General features: G+C 43.5%; 1 protein-coding gene across 5 annotated transcripts in view; it reads right to left on the bottom strand.

The window, feature by feature from the left end:
* DOCK1 (dedicator of cytokinesis 1) overlaps positions 1-17,406 on the bottom strand; it is a 1,428,876-nt gene that overhangs the window by 1,234,073 nt on the left and 177,397 nt on the right. For all 5 annotated transcript variants that reach the window (XM_029610025.1, XM_029610029.1, XM_029610028.1 and 2 more), the window contains exons 7-9: positions 5,789-5,924; positions 5,147-5,304; positions 2,347-2,428 (exon numbers count right to left, since the gene is read on the bottom strand). In XM_029610025.1, the coding sequence (XP_029465885.1) occupies positions 2,347-2,428; positions 5,147-5,304; positions 5,789-5,924 (376 nt within the window). The remainder of the gene's footprint in view (positions 1-2,346; positions 2,429-5,146; positions 5,305-5,788; positions 5,925-17,406) is intronic.

Raw genomic sequence — 17,406 nt, forward strand, 5'->3', positions numbered from 1 at the left:
ATGGTTTCCCCAGGATTCAAGGGTGTCAGATAGGGAGCCTTGAATGGGTATGATGATTTGCACATCATCAGCGTAGAGAAAGAATTTGAGGCCAAGTTCTGATAAAAGTTTGCACAAGGGGGTGAGGTAAATGTTAAAGAGAGTAGAAGAGAGGGAGGAGCCTTGGGGGACTCCTTGGGCGAGGGCATAGTGGGAGGACTCAGCATTGCCTATTTTCACGGTGAATTTCCTATTGTCGAGGTAGGATGAGAACCACTTAAGGGCTGTGCCGGAAATGCCAATGTCTGTTAGGCGGGCAAGGAGGTGGGTGTGATTTATGGTGTCAAAAGCAGCTGAAATGTCCAGTAGAGCAAGAAGGTAGCTGTGACCTTGATCCATTCCCCTGAGTAAGTAGTCAGTCAAGGAAAGTAAGAGGGTCTCAGTGTTGAGGTGTTTACGAAAGCCAAATTGAGAGGGGTGGAGAAGGTTGTGAGTTTCAAGGAATTCTGTAAGTTGCGAGTTGACGACCTTCTCCATGATTTTTGAGATGAAAGGGAGATTGGAGATAGGGCGAAAGTTGGCGGGGTCCATGGGATCAAGTGCAGGTTTTTTGAACAGTGGTTTGACCACAGCATGCTTGAGTGGGTCAGGGACAATGCCTGAAGAGAGGGAGCAATTGATAACATCTGCAATGGGTTTGGAAATGATGTCAGGTATGGTGAGGAGGGCTTTGGTGGGGATAGTGTCTGATGGATGAGTCGCAGGTTTCATCTTTTTGAGGATAGATGTGATTTCAGTGGATGAAACGAGTTCAAGGTCGTTAAAGGAGGACAAGGGTGGGTCAGTGCCTGTAGCAGCTGGGAGCGAGGAGGGAGTAGAGGGAAATCGGAGAAGGATGGTTGTGATTTTGTCATGAAAGTAGCGTCCCAGTTCTTCACATTTGCTGCTGGCTTCGCTGTCAGGAATGGGGGGGGATGTGTGTTTGGTAAGGGAAGAAACATAGGTGAAGAGGGCTTTGGGGTTATATTTGTAATCGTGGATTCGTAGGGCGTAGTAGTCTCGTTTGGCTTTAAGGGTGGCTAGCCTGTAGAGATGTAGTGAGGATTTGAATATGGATGCTTTTTGCGGGGATGGGTCTTTACGCCATGTGCGTTCTTTCTGCCTGAGCTCATGTTTCATTAGTTTGAGGTCTGGGGAGTACCATGGGTTTTGTTTTTTTGCAGATAGTTTAGTTTTATGTGTGGTGATAGGGCACAGTTTGTTTGCAATATCTAAGGTGATGTGGCTCCAAGAGTCTAGGGCTGTGTTTGGAGTTGAGCAGTTGAGTTTCAGAGAAGAGCTGGCAAAGGCTGAAGTGAGGTCCTCACTGGGGCAGGATTTTCTGTAGGCAAAAGATGTGGTGGAGGGGGATTTGGATGGTTTGGGTATCTTTATAGAGATGGAGGATTTGACAATAGCTTGATCGGACCATGGGACAGGGGTACAGTGTGGTTTAGAGGGTAGGCTAATGCTGGAGTTGACAAAGAGGAGGTCCAGGGTGTGCCCTGCTTTGTGCGTGGGGGAGGTGATAACTTGGGTAAAGCCGATGGCTTCGAGTGTGCTGAGGATCCATCTGAAGGATCCATCTGAAGAAAATAGGATAAAACATAAGCATTGTCAAGTTAAGGGTAAAACATTGATAATAAGACAGGCGAAGAGAGAATTTGAAATGAAGTTGGCCATAGAGGTAAAAACTCATAATAAAAACTTTTAAAAATATATCTGAAGCAAGAAACCTGTGAGGGAGTTGGTTGGACCATTAGATGACCAAGGGGTTAAAAGGGCTCTTAGGGAAGATAAGGCCATTGCAGAAAGACTAAATTAATTCTTTGCCTCCATGTTTACTAATGAGGATGTTGGGGAGATACCAGTTCCGGAGATGGTTTTCAGATGGCGCCAGCTGTCCATTGCTCCTACTATGTGACAGGGGCCGGCCAATGGCACCGATTGCCCGTGTCACATGATAAGAGCAAAGGGCCATCGGCGCCATTTTGTTCACTGGCAGCCGACGGCCCGAGAGCAGGAGATCGCTCCAGGGACCCCCGCTGGACCACCAGGTACTTTAGGAAAGTTTGGGGAGGGGGGTCGGGAGGGTGGAGGATTCTAAATAATTAAATTTAAAAGGGTCGGGGTGGGGGGGGTTTCCGGCTCGGGACAGCCGGAAAAAAAAAAATGTCTGGACCGCGGGAAACGAAGATTTCCCGTGGGTCCACGATGCCGAAACCGGAACAGATTCCGGAACAGATTCACATCCCTACTGCTTATCAACAGAAAATATAGCAAACAAACAAAATTAAAGAGAAGAGAGAAAAAAGTGAACAGACTTACCGTGAACACAGCTCGGAGGTTGTGTAATCTATCTATGTCTTTTGGTAGCCCTGAGCTTGACCAGCAAACAAGATAGTTTTCACTAAAGAGAATGCAAAAATGTGATAAGTTGCTGCATGTTCTATAAAATAAAATACTCATGTAATGGAATCTATTTATTACAGCTATAAAAAAAAATGGGGCACACAAAAAAAAGTAAAAGGGCACACCAATTAAATATTTAAACTGTATCATAAGTTGTGTAAGATAACCAATAACTTTGGCTTAGACACTAAAGGTATAATCATCTTTCAGTAGAAAGTTGGGAGATAACATATGCAACTTTATCATTTCAACATGGCCACCACCATAAAGACAGCTAACTTGCCCCGATGCAGATGGTTTGCCCTCAAAACACTGTCAGTGTCAGGCTTCTGAGGACGGGATCCTCACCTTCAGCTTCAGAAAGTCTCAAGCACCTTCTAGTGTACTCTCAGAACTATTATGAGCTAAGTGTATTGTATTATTTTGTGCAATTTCAAGTATCCTTTTTTTTCAGTTGGGATGATTTGGTGAAGTAACAATTATGAATTACGTTGAAGAGCTTTTTTATTTTGCAAGTTAAAAATATTTTAAAATTTTATTTTGTAGAATTACAAATAATTGAATTAACTTTCTACTGATTCATGATTACATCTTTAGTGCTTAATCCAAAGATATTGACTATTTTGCACAGCACATGATACAAGTTTAAATATTTAATTGGCGTGCCCTTTCCTTTTTTTGTGTGTGTTTTATTTACCTTGATAGGTTTGGGCTTTTGGCTTCCCTATGTGTTTTGTAATCTATAAAAAAACAAAAACAAAAAAAACCACACACACACATACCAAAATCCTTACATTCCCTAAACTGAAACAGAAAACCAGGACAAATCAATTTACAACTTAATTACTTGCTACTGCACTGATAAAAAAAATCACTGTGACTGTACTAAATTTCACCTTATTTGAAGTAGCGTGTCACTGAATATGTGGTGTTGAGCTTTCCATCTCAGATACTGCCAGTGTTTGGGACATTGCACTGAGCAGTCATATTTTTTCTACAGTGCAGCATGCTGGAGGATGGGAGGGAAGCAAAGGGGACAAAATCATCTGGCCATACAGTCCTCATTGCAGACCTGGTACGGTCGCTCATTTCTGGGTCCGTATTTTGGAGACGCCACACCTGGAATCCACTGCACGGGCCTTAGGACTTCCTGCCTAACCTAAATTCTCTTCCTTTTGCCATGGGGACAACACCCATTGGTCTCCCAAGCCTAGCATGAGTAGGACAGATTCGGTCCCTTTCTCCTACTGCCCCTGCCTGAACTTGCTGGTCTTTCCTTACCTGCCTACCCCAACACTCCTGGTGTTTATAGACATGCCATATAGTCATCACTCTCCACATCATTCTTCAAAATGCGTTATGGCATTAATGCACGTGTTAATGCCATAATGCATGCAAAAAATGCTGTAGTGCATGGCACAAATGTAAATTTTTGAGGGGTGGGAATTGGGGGGAGTTTTGGGAAGGAATTAGTTAAATTAGGGGACATATCGCACGGTCTTAATGCCCAAAATGGCCATAACGCAATTCACGATAAATTTTTGGAATTGCATTTTGGCCATTTCTGGGCTTGGGGAGGAAGAGAGGGAAAGAGTGGAGTGGATAGAGAGAGCACCTCTGGAGAGGGCCTCACTGTGTGCACCTATTTAAATCTCTATAGGAGGGCTGCCTAATAGGTCGAGGTGAGGTGTTAGTGGTGGTTTTGTGTTTAGGGGCCAGTTTTGCATGCAGAGTGAGACGTACAAATAGCACAGTACACCTTGGTGAAGATTTGACATCATTTGGAGTGAGGAAAGGCTAACAAAGATGAAATTTTGTACTGTTATCTCACCCTAGCTTGATGGTAACTCAAAAATTTCCCTAGACACGTCCCTTTTTGTTAGCACGGGCATTAGCACTGCGTTATTAAGACTTTTTTATTAATCTAGGGGGTCTGTTAGCAAATTACTCCCAGTTGTTTGTAATGTAAGATCTCAGTTCTCACGTTAACAAGTTGTTCACTGCAGTTGGTGGGGAAGGGGGGGGGGGGGGGGGGATATCTGAACCTATCTAAGGAAGGGGCATACTTTTAAGCAGCAATAGCTCTTGAAAGGGCGCAGTAATGGCTGGGAGCACTTGTCACCAGATGGTAGGCTGGAGGCTCCCCTTTATATTCATATCACAGGCTCAGAGGGCTGACAGTCTAGCTTGCATGGAGCAGGCTGTCTAGTAAGCCAAGACAGACTTACTCACATGACTTGCAGAGTCCTGCTTAGTCTGGGGAAAACTATGGTGTGGCCAAAAGGGGAACTCACACTCAATCACCTGAATGTTATGTGCCCAATGCAAGGCTCAGGTGCACAGGTTAAGACTCCCTTGATAGGGTCAAACAAATAAAACTGTGGCCTTTTAATTCCACTTAATACTCGTGTAAGTGTATTCTTTAAGTAAGGCAATCTCATTTTGGGAGTCATACTGCTGTTAAAGGATCAACTAGAATCCTCAGTAGTCTCAGCAGGGTGATTAAGAACAAAACCCAGGTTCTTTTCAATGACATGAGCAATATAAAATAATCCCAAAAGATGCATTACCAAATTTTAGATAATTCACTCAACGCTCATTCTAAACAAAACTTTTGGACTATATGAATGGTTTACACTAGGAAAAAATCAGTTACTCAGCATGGATTTTTACATGCAAAACAGAACAGAACTTGAATGCATTGCAAGTTACCAACCTGATGAACTTAGATTCCATAGGGTCATACAAAGACATAAGCACTTCAGCATCTTCTCCTATTTTACAGACTACATTTTTAAGATTAACAAATAAGGCAAATGAAGGCGTGGCAGCAAACTTAGCTTGTCTGTTGATATCAATGTTCTGTTTTTGAGACTGTAATAAAAAAAATAAAGGCCAATATAAAATATTACTTTGATCAAATAAGGGATCAGAACTCTAATCAACTACAGAAAATCAGAAGAGTGGAATCGTCAAAAAATGTAAAAGGTGATTCCAACAAATTTATAGAACTGCATTTTTAAAGTCCTTTTGGATGTTTGTGTAATGTATATTTTGTAACTGGTTTTGTTTTTATTATACTGCCTTTCTGAGCTAATGATGCTTATTTTGCAAAACACCTGCAGTAAGAGATAGGGGATGGAGTAATGTCACTTAATAAATAAATAACCCAACATAAAATAAGTACCAAACTTCTGATATTGGCTGTACTTTAACATATACAGACATCTTACAATAGCCTGCCTAATGATTTTATTCTTTCCTGGAGTAATACTACTACTACTGTTACTTTTACCAAATTAGATTTTCTCTGTGAATACATCCAAGAAAGCAAAAAGCATCAAGTGATTTATCCTACCTTTTCTTCCTGTATTCTTTCCTCAACTTGTTTGGAAGCTATTTCATGTGCTCTGAACAGACTAATTGTGCTAGTTTGTTCTGGATCTAAGATGTTGCCATCTCCATCCCTTACAACCAAGTCCAAATCGAGAATCCTATGGAAAAAAAATCGATACGAACAATACCTCAAATCTCTGTCGTCACATTCCTGCACTCATTTAAACATATAAATCAGCATGTTTCTTAAATTTTCTTTTTCTTTTTTTATTAACAATTAAAATGTGCCTGCTCACTCAAAAATGATCACCTTTACAACATAAAAGAGAAAAATGGATCAGGGACAATTTGATAAACAAATAAGGCTCAATTAAGCTTACCTGATCATTTTCTTTCCTTGAAGCCTCCTAGACCAATCATTACATATGAGATTTTCCTCTCTTACAGCTGACAGACACAGAGTCCACACCTCGTATGTCATTTCTCTGGGCTTATAAGGGAGGTATGATTATTGTCTAATCCCAGTAGCCAGAATACTGTGACCATATGAAATCCTTCCAGTGCCCAGTTTTGAATCTTTACCACAACGACCAAAAAGGTGGATGGTCTTCATAAAATGACTTACGAGGAGAGATTAAAGAACCTAAATATGTACACCCTTGAGGAGAGGAGAGCCAGAGGCGATATGATACAGACTTTCAGATACTTGAAAGGTTTTAATGATTCATGGTCAACAACAAACCTTTTACAATGGAAAAAAAATCAGTAGAACTAGGGGTCACGATTTGAAGCTCCAGGGAGGAAGACTCAGAACCAATGTCAGGAAGTATTTCTTCACGGAGAGGGTGGTGGACGACTGGAATGCCCTTCCGGAGGAAGTGGTGAAGACTAAAACTGTGAAAGATTTCAAAGCAGTGTGGGATAAACACTGTGGATCCATAAAGGCTAGAGGATGGGAATGAAGAGTAGAGCCAAGGGGGTGGCTTGCTGGAATGTTAACTACTACCTGGTGATTACTACCCTTACTCAAAAAAATCCCTTGCACAGTTAATGCAACCCTAACATTGCTCTCTGATTCAACGGCAAAGGGAAATGTGGAAAAGAGGATTTGCATTCAGATAACAATCAAAAAGGAGTGAACTTCACAATCTTGGTAAACAAACATGGGGGAAGCTTGCTTATTACAGCGGTTACTACCCTAAACTAATTAAGCCTGATACATCATTTTAAAAGCATATACAGCGTTGCTATCTGCTTTAACAGTAGGGGGAAGTGAGGAAAACAGGATTTACATTCAGACATCATCCAACAAACAAGGCATCAATCTGTGCAATCTGGGTAAACAAGCATCGGGGTAACTTGCTTGATGCGGAAATTACAACCCTTAACCTTAAGCCTTATGCTCACCTTTAATGCAACTCCAACATTACTCTCTGCATCAATGACAGGGGATGGCAGGAAATTTGAATCAAACAGTTACCAACAAGAGCCCTGAAGTTGGTGGTTGGTAAAACAGATAAGTATGGGAAAATAAGTGTGGAAGCTTGCTGGGCAGACAAGATGAGCTGACTGGTCTTTTTCTGCCATCATTTCTGTTTCTATATACTGCAAAGTGCTCAGAGTGTGACAAGAGTGAAACACAGGGAAAGCAGAGAGAGACAGAGGACAGACAGTGCTACCAAGCTGCCTCACATGGTGTGCAGAGACCCAAAATTCTCCATCACCCTTGTCTTCCAGGGTGGGAACTGGACTGGTCTAGCAGGACTCAAGTAAAGAAAATTATCAGATAAGTATAACTTAGCCTTCCTTATCTTCCTGCTAGACCATTCATTACATACGGGGAGTTACCAATGCTTCCAGTTGCTGGGGTGAGAGGAAGACAGAGCTGCCCTCAATATCCCCGCTCCAAAGGCTGAGTCTGTCTTGACCTACACATTCGACCTGTAGTACTTCATGAAGGTGTACAGTGAGGACCAAGTGGCGACCCTGCATATTTCATCTAGAGAGATTTGAGGATACTTTGGCCCACAATGCTGCTTGCACTCTCAATGAGTGGACTCTCAGTCCTACCAGTGCTTATCTACCCGCAAGCATGTATGCCAAAGCTACCTTGATCCACCTGGCTAGGATGGCTTTGAATGCTGCCTCCCATTTCAGAGGACCACCAAACAACACTAACATCTTGTCCAGTATCCTAAAGCATTTGCCACCTTTAGGTCCCTCAACAAAAGAAAGCTAACATCTAAACAATGGAGACATTCATTGTTCCTCTCTCTGCCATTAAAGGCTGGTAGTGACATAGATTGGTTAATATGAAAGGCTGATGCCACCTTCGTTAAGATCAAATAAGGCTCTCTGTATGAGATTGCCTTCCCAAGCAAATTGCTACTAGAAAGTCTTTCTTCAAATAAAGGTCACAGAGTTCTGTTTTATTGGTTTGAAGGGAAGCTTGAACAAGGCCCTGAAGAATAAGTTGAGGTCCCATTGGGGGACTAAGGGTCTGAATGGTGGGGAAACCCACTTTACCCCTTTCAGAAACCATACAATCTTAGAGTGAACTGCCACCTGGGCTTCTCTAACTCTGCCCCTATAGCAAGCGATCACTGCCATTTGCAACTTTAGGGAGTTAGCAGCCAGCCCTCTAGCTAGACCTAATTGAAGGAAGTCTAAAATATGTGGTATGTCTGTCCTCCACTAGGAGATGCCCTGTTTGCTGCAAAACCCCTCAGACTCTAATATACACCAGCAATGTTGAGGGATTTTGTGCTTTTATCATGGTTGAAATCACAGCTGAAAAGTAGCACCTGCTACACAAGTGTGCTCTTTTTCAAGGGCAGGCCATAAGCGAGAATGGATCTGGATTCTCTATTTGAATTGGCCCTTGCTGGAAAAATCTCTGACCTCTGGGCAGGTGAAGCAAAGGTCCTATTAGTAGTCTAACTAGGTCCACATATCAAGGCCTCCTTGGCCAATCTGGAGCTACTAGTATTACTGTAAATGAGTGGCCTTCTATCCTCTTTATTGTCCCGCTCACCAGAGGCCACAATGGAAAGACATAGTGGGCTACTCTGAAGCTACGGACATAAGAGAATGTCCATGCCAATGGTTTACCACCTTCACGGAGCGGAAGGAATGTCTATGCCAATGGTTTAGCACCTTCACGGAGCGGATGGAGGGCTGCCGTCTCAAAAAAAAAAAAAAACCAGAGGGGTGGGTAAGAGTATATAAAATTACCGGTGAGGACATAGGCTATAGGTATTGCCAATTATTAGGCTTGTTCAATATTTGTTGATTGTTAATGTGGCTCACGAGAATGAAGGCAACTACCTGGAGATAATACCCTTGTTCTATGTACATACACACGGTTAATGAGACTCCAACATTGCTCTAGGCTTCAACAGCAAGAAGAAATGTGGAAGAAAGAAAAAAAAAGGATTTGCATTCACAAAAAAGCGAGGTGTAGCTTGCTTGTTACAGCGGTTACTTCCCCAAAACCAAATAAGCCGATACTTTACTTTCAATGCATATCCAGCACAGCTCTCTGCTTCAACGGCAAGGGAGAAAGTCTAATACTTCTCTTTCAATGCATAGCTCTCTGATTCATCGGCAGGGGAGACAGCATAGCTCTCTGCTTCAACGGCAGGGGGAATGTGGAAAAGAGGATCTGTATATGGACAACCACCAACAAGGTCTGAATTGCATAGTCTGGGTGGACAAAGGCATGGGTGTAGCCTGCTTATTGCGGCAGTTACTACCCCTAATTAAGCTAGATATTCACTTGGATGCAGTTCCAGCACTGCTCTCTACATTGATGGTGGGGTGGAAGGGAAATAGAACTAAAAAGTACTAAAAACCAAGCGGAACAAGTATGAGAAAAAGAAAAAAAAGGAAAGAGTGCATAGCTTGCTGGGCAGACTGGATGGGCCGTTTGGCCTTCTTCTGCCGTCATTTCTATGTTTCTATGCCGCAGGAGCCTGGCTCTGCCCTTCGACTGATGGGCTTCTGGATCTTGGCATTCATCTATGAAGTCATTAGGTCTGCAGCCGAGAGCCCCCAGCAATCTATTATTAACTGGAAGGCCTTCGAACTCAGCTCCCACTCTCCAGAATCCAGCTTCTTCCTGCTGAGGAAGTCTGCCTGGTGTTTTTCCTTCCTGCTATACCAACAGTAGCTGTAGGTTCTCTTCTTCCCATTTAAACAGTTTGGCTGCTTCCTGTGCTAGCGCCCGGCTGTGGTTGCGCCCCCCCCCCCCCCCCCCTTGCTTGTTTACATATGCCACTGCCGTGGCATTGCCCGACATTACCCCAACTGCTCTTCTTTTCAGTAATGGAATTAAGTTTTGGAGCATTATCCAGACTGTCCTTGCTTCTAGCCTGGTTATTGTCCCACTGAGCTTCTTCCTTTGACCAATGCCCTGGTGCTATCTTGCCTTGGCAGTGGGCCCCCCCAACATCCCAGGCTGGCATCCATGGTAACTACAATCCAGCTGGGAAGCTGCATAGATATCACAGGCTGTATCCACCTGTCCAGGCTCCTTTTTACCTCTGGAAGCAATTGTAACCAGTGCTGGTTACAGGTGACCAGTGTGACAAGAGGGGTTTTTAAAACTGTCTCATATGGACCCTGGCCTATTAAACCAAGTCCAGTATGGCTGGCATAAGACCAAGCAGCTGGAGGTAGTCTCATGCCCTGGACACATCTTGACTCAGAAAAAAGACTGCACCTCCTGCTGAGCAACAACATGGCTTTTCTTTCCTTGATATTGAAGTAAGCCATCAGACGTTTTAGTGCCTAAGTTGGTTCCAGATTGTTTGCAAGATTTCTTATCCATCCTAGCTGTTGCAAAAGCTGGACCATTTCTTACAAGGACCTGAGGCTCTCCTGTACCAGCTTAGCCCATAGGAGCCAGTCGTCTAAGTAGGGGTGTATATACTAGTTTTAATTCCTGATGTTGTTTGATATGACAATTGTTTTGAAAATTTTTTTAAAGAACTTTTTAAAAATGTTTGAGAGTTTAAATTATTGAATGATGTTCTGCTTGTCACTTTGTTTTGAAATATTTATTATATTAGAATAGTTTTACTATTATGATTGATTTGTTATATTTCTTGATTTTTGTTTTTCCATTGATGCAATGTATAGAGTCTGACTTCTTTCGGTTTCCAGTTCAGTTCTGCACATTTCTGTTTATACTTTATGATTATTTTATTCTGTATTCGATGAGGATCCATCTGGGTTCTGCATATGTGACCTAGGTGAAATATTCTGCTGTCATATATTTTTTCTGTAGGAATCGTTCGCAGCCTGCTTGCTCTGTTTTCTTAATAGGAGGTGTATTGGTGTTTTTTTTAGGGCCTGGTGTAATATTCGCGGTGTTGCCTTTTCATAGGTAAGGTTGTTACTATTTGAGTGCTAGCATTTAGTGATGTTTTGGTATGGGAGGCAATTGTAGTTATAATTCAGTTTAATCATGGCTTTCTGAGGGCCAAGCCCATATCAAATGCACTTTACAATATGCCTAGTGCCAGATGGGTTCCAAGTGGCTTTTTTGCAGGGTTTTCTGGTTGACATCATGCAGTGTATGTAAATATAATATACGTGTTATGATATTTTTATCTTAGAAGACTATGAATGTTCTTTTTCATGTAAAATATTATAAATGCATAACTTTTAATTGTGTGCGGTGAGGGCTGGGAAAGAGGGAGTAAAGGCTATAAAGTTTGCCGAGGGCACCTAATACCCTTGCATCCACTTGAAGAGAGTCTGCTACACACAGACCAACCATTCACCCATCTCCCACTTCTCTAGGGGGTAAATACTGGGGAAACGGGGGAGGTAAGTTGTAGGGTTCCTGGGAGTGTGGCAGGGTTGCCAGCTTCCTAAAATATTATCACTGACAATCTGCCAGTCCTCTGGGAACTATAGCTCATGACTTCCCCCTTCTGCAGCATTTCAAACCCCTGAAGGCATCAAACTCCAAGGCAACCCCCCCCCCTTCAGCCCTCTTGATTTCACTTTTGCTGTGTCTTATGGATAGGGGGAGGCGGGGGAAGGCTTGTCTCAGGCAGCAGACTGCCTTGATCCACCCCTGAACTCAGCTCTGGGAGCTAGACCTCTCTATCTGTCACCACTGCTGGAGACAGAACTACTGGAATCGAACTAACATCTGTATAAGCCCAGACAGACATCATAAAAAAAGGTGTGTGTCCCTCTGTCTCCATCAGCTGTAAGGGAGGGAAATCTTATACATAATGAATGGTCTAGCAGGAAGATAAGGAAATTTGACATTTTTTTCTAGATGATTCCCATGTTTTATTTCACTCTTTTTGTCTTTGTTTTACCATTCAGCATCTAGAGCCTAATGTTTGAGGCAGACAGGGTAATTCATTAAGGGATAAATTCCCATAATGCACTGAAAAACATTTGACTGGAGAATTACCCAGTAATGCATCAATACTAACTCTGCATCAGATAACAGCCTCATGCCAATACTTTACAAACTCATCCACCAGCACAGGTGGGGGGACGTTTGGGTAGAATTCAGCTAAAAAGATCATTTGTTCTTACATTTGCTCCTAGGGCTTTCATGTTTTTTCTTTCAAGAAAAATAAGGAATAAATAATTAAACAGCCATATTAGAGACCACGTGTTGTGGTGAACGGAGCCGGACGTATCTGGCTACGCTCCGGGGATAGGACCCCCCCTAATCCCACACCATCCGCCTTCCTGCGCCGTTCCGACGATTTTATTCGATCCCAAATTGTGGCATATGTCGATCACCAACTATATGCATAAGTCGCCGGTGACTATGCCGCCGAAAGCTGCGAAAAAAGATAAGGAAAAACCGCGCAGCCTAGAAGCCAAGATGGCGGCCGACACGGGAAAAACTGGTGGCGGAGAGGGGCACAACAGTGAGCAACAAGCGCACCCTACTACCTTGGAACTGAAAGAGGCGATTTTGCAGGCGCTGGAAAGTAAATTTACTGGACTTTCGGAGCAGCTGACGTCGGTGCAAACATCTCTGTCGGAATTCGCCCCCCGGCTAGACCAGGTGGAAGGCCGGACGGGAGTCTTAGAAGATGACGTACTAGCCCTCACAAACCGAGTACATGTGCTCGAAAAAGCACTGGCCGAACAAAGAGATAAAACGGATGATTTAGAAAACAGATCAAGGAGATCCAACTTGCGGTTGATAGGTATTCCTGAGTCTATCCTGGATCAGAATCTAAGGTCCACTCTGCGGGGTTGGATCCCGGAGGCACTTGGGCTAACGGAGCTGCAAAGTCGATTTGAAATCGAGCGGGCACACCGGCTAGGACCGCGACCCCCAGAATCCGGATTGAACCATCGACCACGAATTGTTATCATTAAAATCCTGAATTATCATCACAAGGAAAGTGTGCTGCAAGCGGCACGGAAAATGCCTGATCTTCAGTTTCAGGGGCATCGTATTCGCATGGCGCCAGATTACTCGGCCAGGGTAACAGCACAACGGAAGGCCTTTTCAGCTGTGTGCAACTTGCTCTTTGAAAAACAAATAAGGTTCACGCTGCAATTTCCAGCGAAATTAAAAGTGTTTCGCGATGGGAGTTGGGCAACATGTGCATCCCCTGAAGCCACGAAACAACTGCAGGAGGACTTAAATAAGTGATGTATAATTACTATCATGAGTTACTGTTATATTTGCTGTTCTCTTTAGCTCGGGTGCTGGTAAGGTGTTGGGGGAGGGGGGTCCTATACTCCTAACACATCCTTACGTGCTCTCAATTCAGGCTTAGCCTGAGTGGGGTTAGCAGATACAAGGGGGAAGGGGGGGGAGGGGGTGGCGGGGGTTGTGTATTCACTGTTATTTTTGGGGATTAGCACAAGGTTCTATGATTGTAGGGGTCATTATGTGGTGTCTCGTTCTGAAGACATGTAGTATGCGTGAAGCGCTGCAGAATTTGTCTGTAGGAGGGAGGCTGGGCTGGGGGCCTCCTTCTCCTCTCTCATGGGTATTGAACCAGTGTGGAAGTTATCAGTTGGAGAATGGATAATGGGCTCCATCTATAAAGTAGTATCCTGGAATGTAAATGGCCTTGGTAGCCCTATAAAATGGAAAAAGGTTTTCCAGCACCTATCTCGCCTCAAAACACATGTAGCTTGCCTCCAGGAAACTCACCTTGATATGTTAGAAAGCAAGAAGTTGTGTAGAGAGTGGGTGACTACCTGTCATTTTGCCCCTGCAGTGGGACGCAAGAGAGGGGTGGTGATACTGGTGAATAAAAATACTCCTTATATAATTTCTAAGGAGGTGGTAGACCCAGAAGGCAGATATATTATAATCACGGGCATGTTGGAAGGGCAACCTCTCACCATTTGTAATGTATATGCCCCTAACAACTCAGATAGTAGATTTTTTGGCCATCTCATGTCACAGTTATTGGAGCACATCCAGGGGAGATTGATTCTAGCAGGGGACTTTAATTGTGTTTCAGACGCAACACTAGATAAATCCAGTATACCAAGTAGTTATAGAATTCCACAGGAGTCAGAAATTGACCTCCTTTGCAGGAAATTGGATCTGTTAGATGTATGGAGAGTTTTAAACCCTACTGTCCGGGAGTACACGCATGTTTCTCGTGCACATAACACCATGTCACGCATTGATTATGTACTGGTGGCCTCCTCCCTGTTTTCTAGTATTGAGGAGACTGAAGTAGGATCTATTGTAATATCTGATCACGCTCCTACGTGGGTCTGTTTCAAATTGTCCCGGGAGCCCTGAGCACCAGGATCCTGGAAATTTCCTGGCCAGTTGGGGAATGATAAACAATTTCATCACTATCTCTCTCAAAAATGGGAGGAATTTGAGAGGAATAATATCCAACATACGGATCAGCCAATACTCTTTTGGGCCACGGGGAAAGTGGTCATTCGAGGTGATATCATCGCTTATACTGTCAAGAGACGGAAACAATTATTGAGCTCCATCTTACAGTTAGAAAGCGATTTAAAAAATAGGAAGAGAGAATTAGCACAGACTCCGTCGCAAGCCACTAAAGAAGCATATTGGGCATGTTTAAATCAGTTAAATTCCCTACTTCATGTGCGGGCACAGAAGGCCTTAAAACATGCTGAGCTCAGTTACCATCGTTTTGGGAACAAAGCGGGGAGCTTACTCGCCAGATTAGTAGCCACTAAAAGGCGGAAAAACTTTATTAGTAGCCTGTGTGCCGATACTGGGCGATTGGTCACGAAAACATCAGAGGTGTGTAAGGTCATGAGGGATTTTTATGCGAATCTATACAAAGAGGACAAAGTAGGTACGTCTCGCGAAGAGGAGGAGTTTTTTTAAACAGCTCTCTCTACCGCAATTGACGCCCTCCCAATTAGAAGCTTTAAATAAACCAATCCTAGAGCAAGAGGTTCTGCAGGTAATAAAGCACAGTAAGGCACATAAAGCCCCGGGTCCCGATGGATTTTCCTCAGACTTTTATAAGATACTGCAATCCCAGATCACCAAACCCTTATGTAGGTTCTTTAGGGAGGCAGAGTCAGTGGGGGAATTTCCGAGTGACTTCAACAAGGCTTATATCACTGTCCTTCCCAAACCCGGGAAGGATCCGCTAAAGGCCGCTTCCTATCGCCCAATATCACTGTTAAACTGTGATTTGAAAATCTATGCACGTATCTTAGCTCAACGGCTGAGTACGGTGCTCCCAGATCTTATTTCCTTGCATCAAACTGGTTTTGTTAAACATCGCAAACCCAGTACTACAGTTATCAAGTTGATCTCTGCCATTGAGGTCACCAGGAAGCAAGGCCACCCTTCTATGGCGATCGGATTCGATTCCGAAAAAGCCTTTGATAGGGTGGCCTGGGATTATATGTTCTCGGCTCTACGAAGATTTGGGATAACGGGGAATGTTTATCATAGGATCACTATGTTGTATAGGAATCCCGAATCTCAGCTCATGGTTAATGACTCGCTCTCTGATATTATTCCTATACAACGTGGGGTCAGACAAGGCTGCCCCCTGTCACCTATTTTATATGTTCTCTCCCTGGATCCCCTGTTAAGAAAATTAGGTAGTTCAGCAGCAATTTCGGGGTTTCAAGGGACCTCCCCTCCATTCACCATAGCCGCATTTGCGGATGATATGTTAATTTTTCTTAGCAACCCAATATCAGCCTTGCCAGAAGTGCTCAATATCCAGCAGTCCTTTGGGAGATTTGCGGGACTGAAAATTAATACAGATAAATCAGAGGCATTGGATATTACTGGGAAATTACAATTTCTCTGGAGGGGAGAGTTCCCACTAAAATGGGTAACTTCCGAATTGAAGTATTTGGGAGTTAGAATTCCGGCAGATCCCGCCCTGATATATTCCCTAAATGTGGGTCCCCTAAAGAAAAAACTGATTCGTAATCTGAAGCAGTGGAGGGATCTTCCTTTATCCCTATCGGGGAAAGTTCAACTGGTGAAAATGATGGAGATATCCCGTTGGATATATTTATTCCAAATGTTACCCATTTGGCTGACCCGTAAGGATATTCAAGAGATAAACAGGGAACTACGTATATTTATATGGGGTGGCAAACGTGCCCGCATATCCCTACAAATGTTAATGTGGTCAAAGCAACAAGGGGGTCTCAACTGCCCTGATTTATCTTTATATAATTGTGCTTGTTTACTCCGTCATATTAGGGACTGGCTCTTCGATACAGATTATATCACTCCTTTGCAGCACTATAAGGACTGGGTGACCCCTTGGTCTTTGAGCTCGATTTTACACATGCCGGCTGACTTGTTGCCCCAGCATTTACTTCACAGCACAATGATTAGCCCGATGAGGCAAGCATGGAAATTTCTATGCAAGCAACTGGGGCTTCGGCAGAGCAGTACGGCTTGTCTCCACATAACAGGTTGCCCCCTATTTCCTCCAGGGATGGAACGTTCTCTCTTCACTGCCTGGAAGGAGAAAGGACTGATTTGGATCTCGCAGCTGTTCAGTTCGGGCACCGGCATGGGACATCTACTGAGTTTCCAAGATCTGAAGGTTAAATTCTCCTTAGCCAATCAAGACCACTATGGGTTTCTACAATTGAGGCATTTCATTCTGGAACAGTGTGGTATGAACCCCAGGTTTTCGGTTTATTCTTCATTACACAATATGTTGTTAGGCATGGATAATAAGCGTCTGAAATGTGCCCAGTATTACCAAGGTCTACTAGACTTGAAATCTTCGACCCATTTACAAACGCTACTGGTGTCATGGAACTCAGGACTGGGCACTTCCATATCCAGTGAGGCCTTTTTAACTTGTTTTACGAGCGTCTCTAAAATGGTGGATAATGTGAATCTGAGAGACAAACAATATAAGCTGTTACATCTTGCCTATTACTCGCAACAACATGCCTATTACATGGGATTAGTACAAACGGCTAATTGTATCCGATGCTCCCATCCTAAACCGGACATACTGCACTGTTTTTGGTTTTGCCCATATATACACCGCTTTTGGACCTTGATAGCAAAGCGGGCGATTGGTTTATGGAATTCTGACATTCCGCTGGCCCCTGAAATATGGCTGCTTGGATTATATGATTCACATGTTGCCTGGTTGTCGGTGCAACAACGTCTGTTACTGGACAAGA

The sequence above is a fragment of the Rhinatrema bivittatum genome, chromosome 7 (genome assembly GCF_901001135.1).
Source record: "Rhinatrema bivittatum chromosome 7, aRhiBiv1.1, whole genome shotgun sequence".
In the NCBI taxonomy this organism is placed as follows: domain Eukaryota; kingdom Metazoa; phylum Chordata; class Amphibia; order Gymnophiona; family Rhinatrematidae; genus Rhinatrema; species Rhinatrema bivittatum.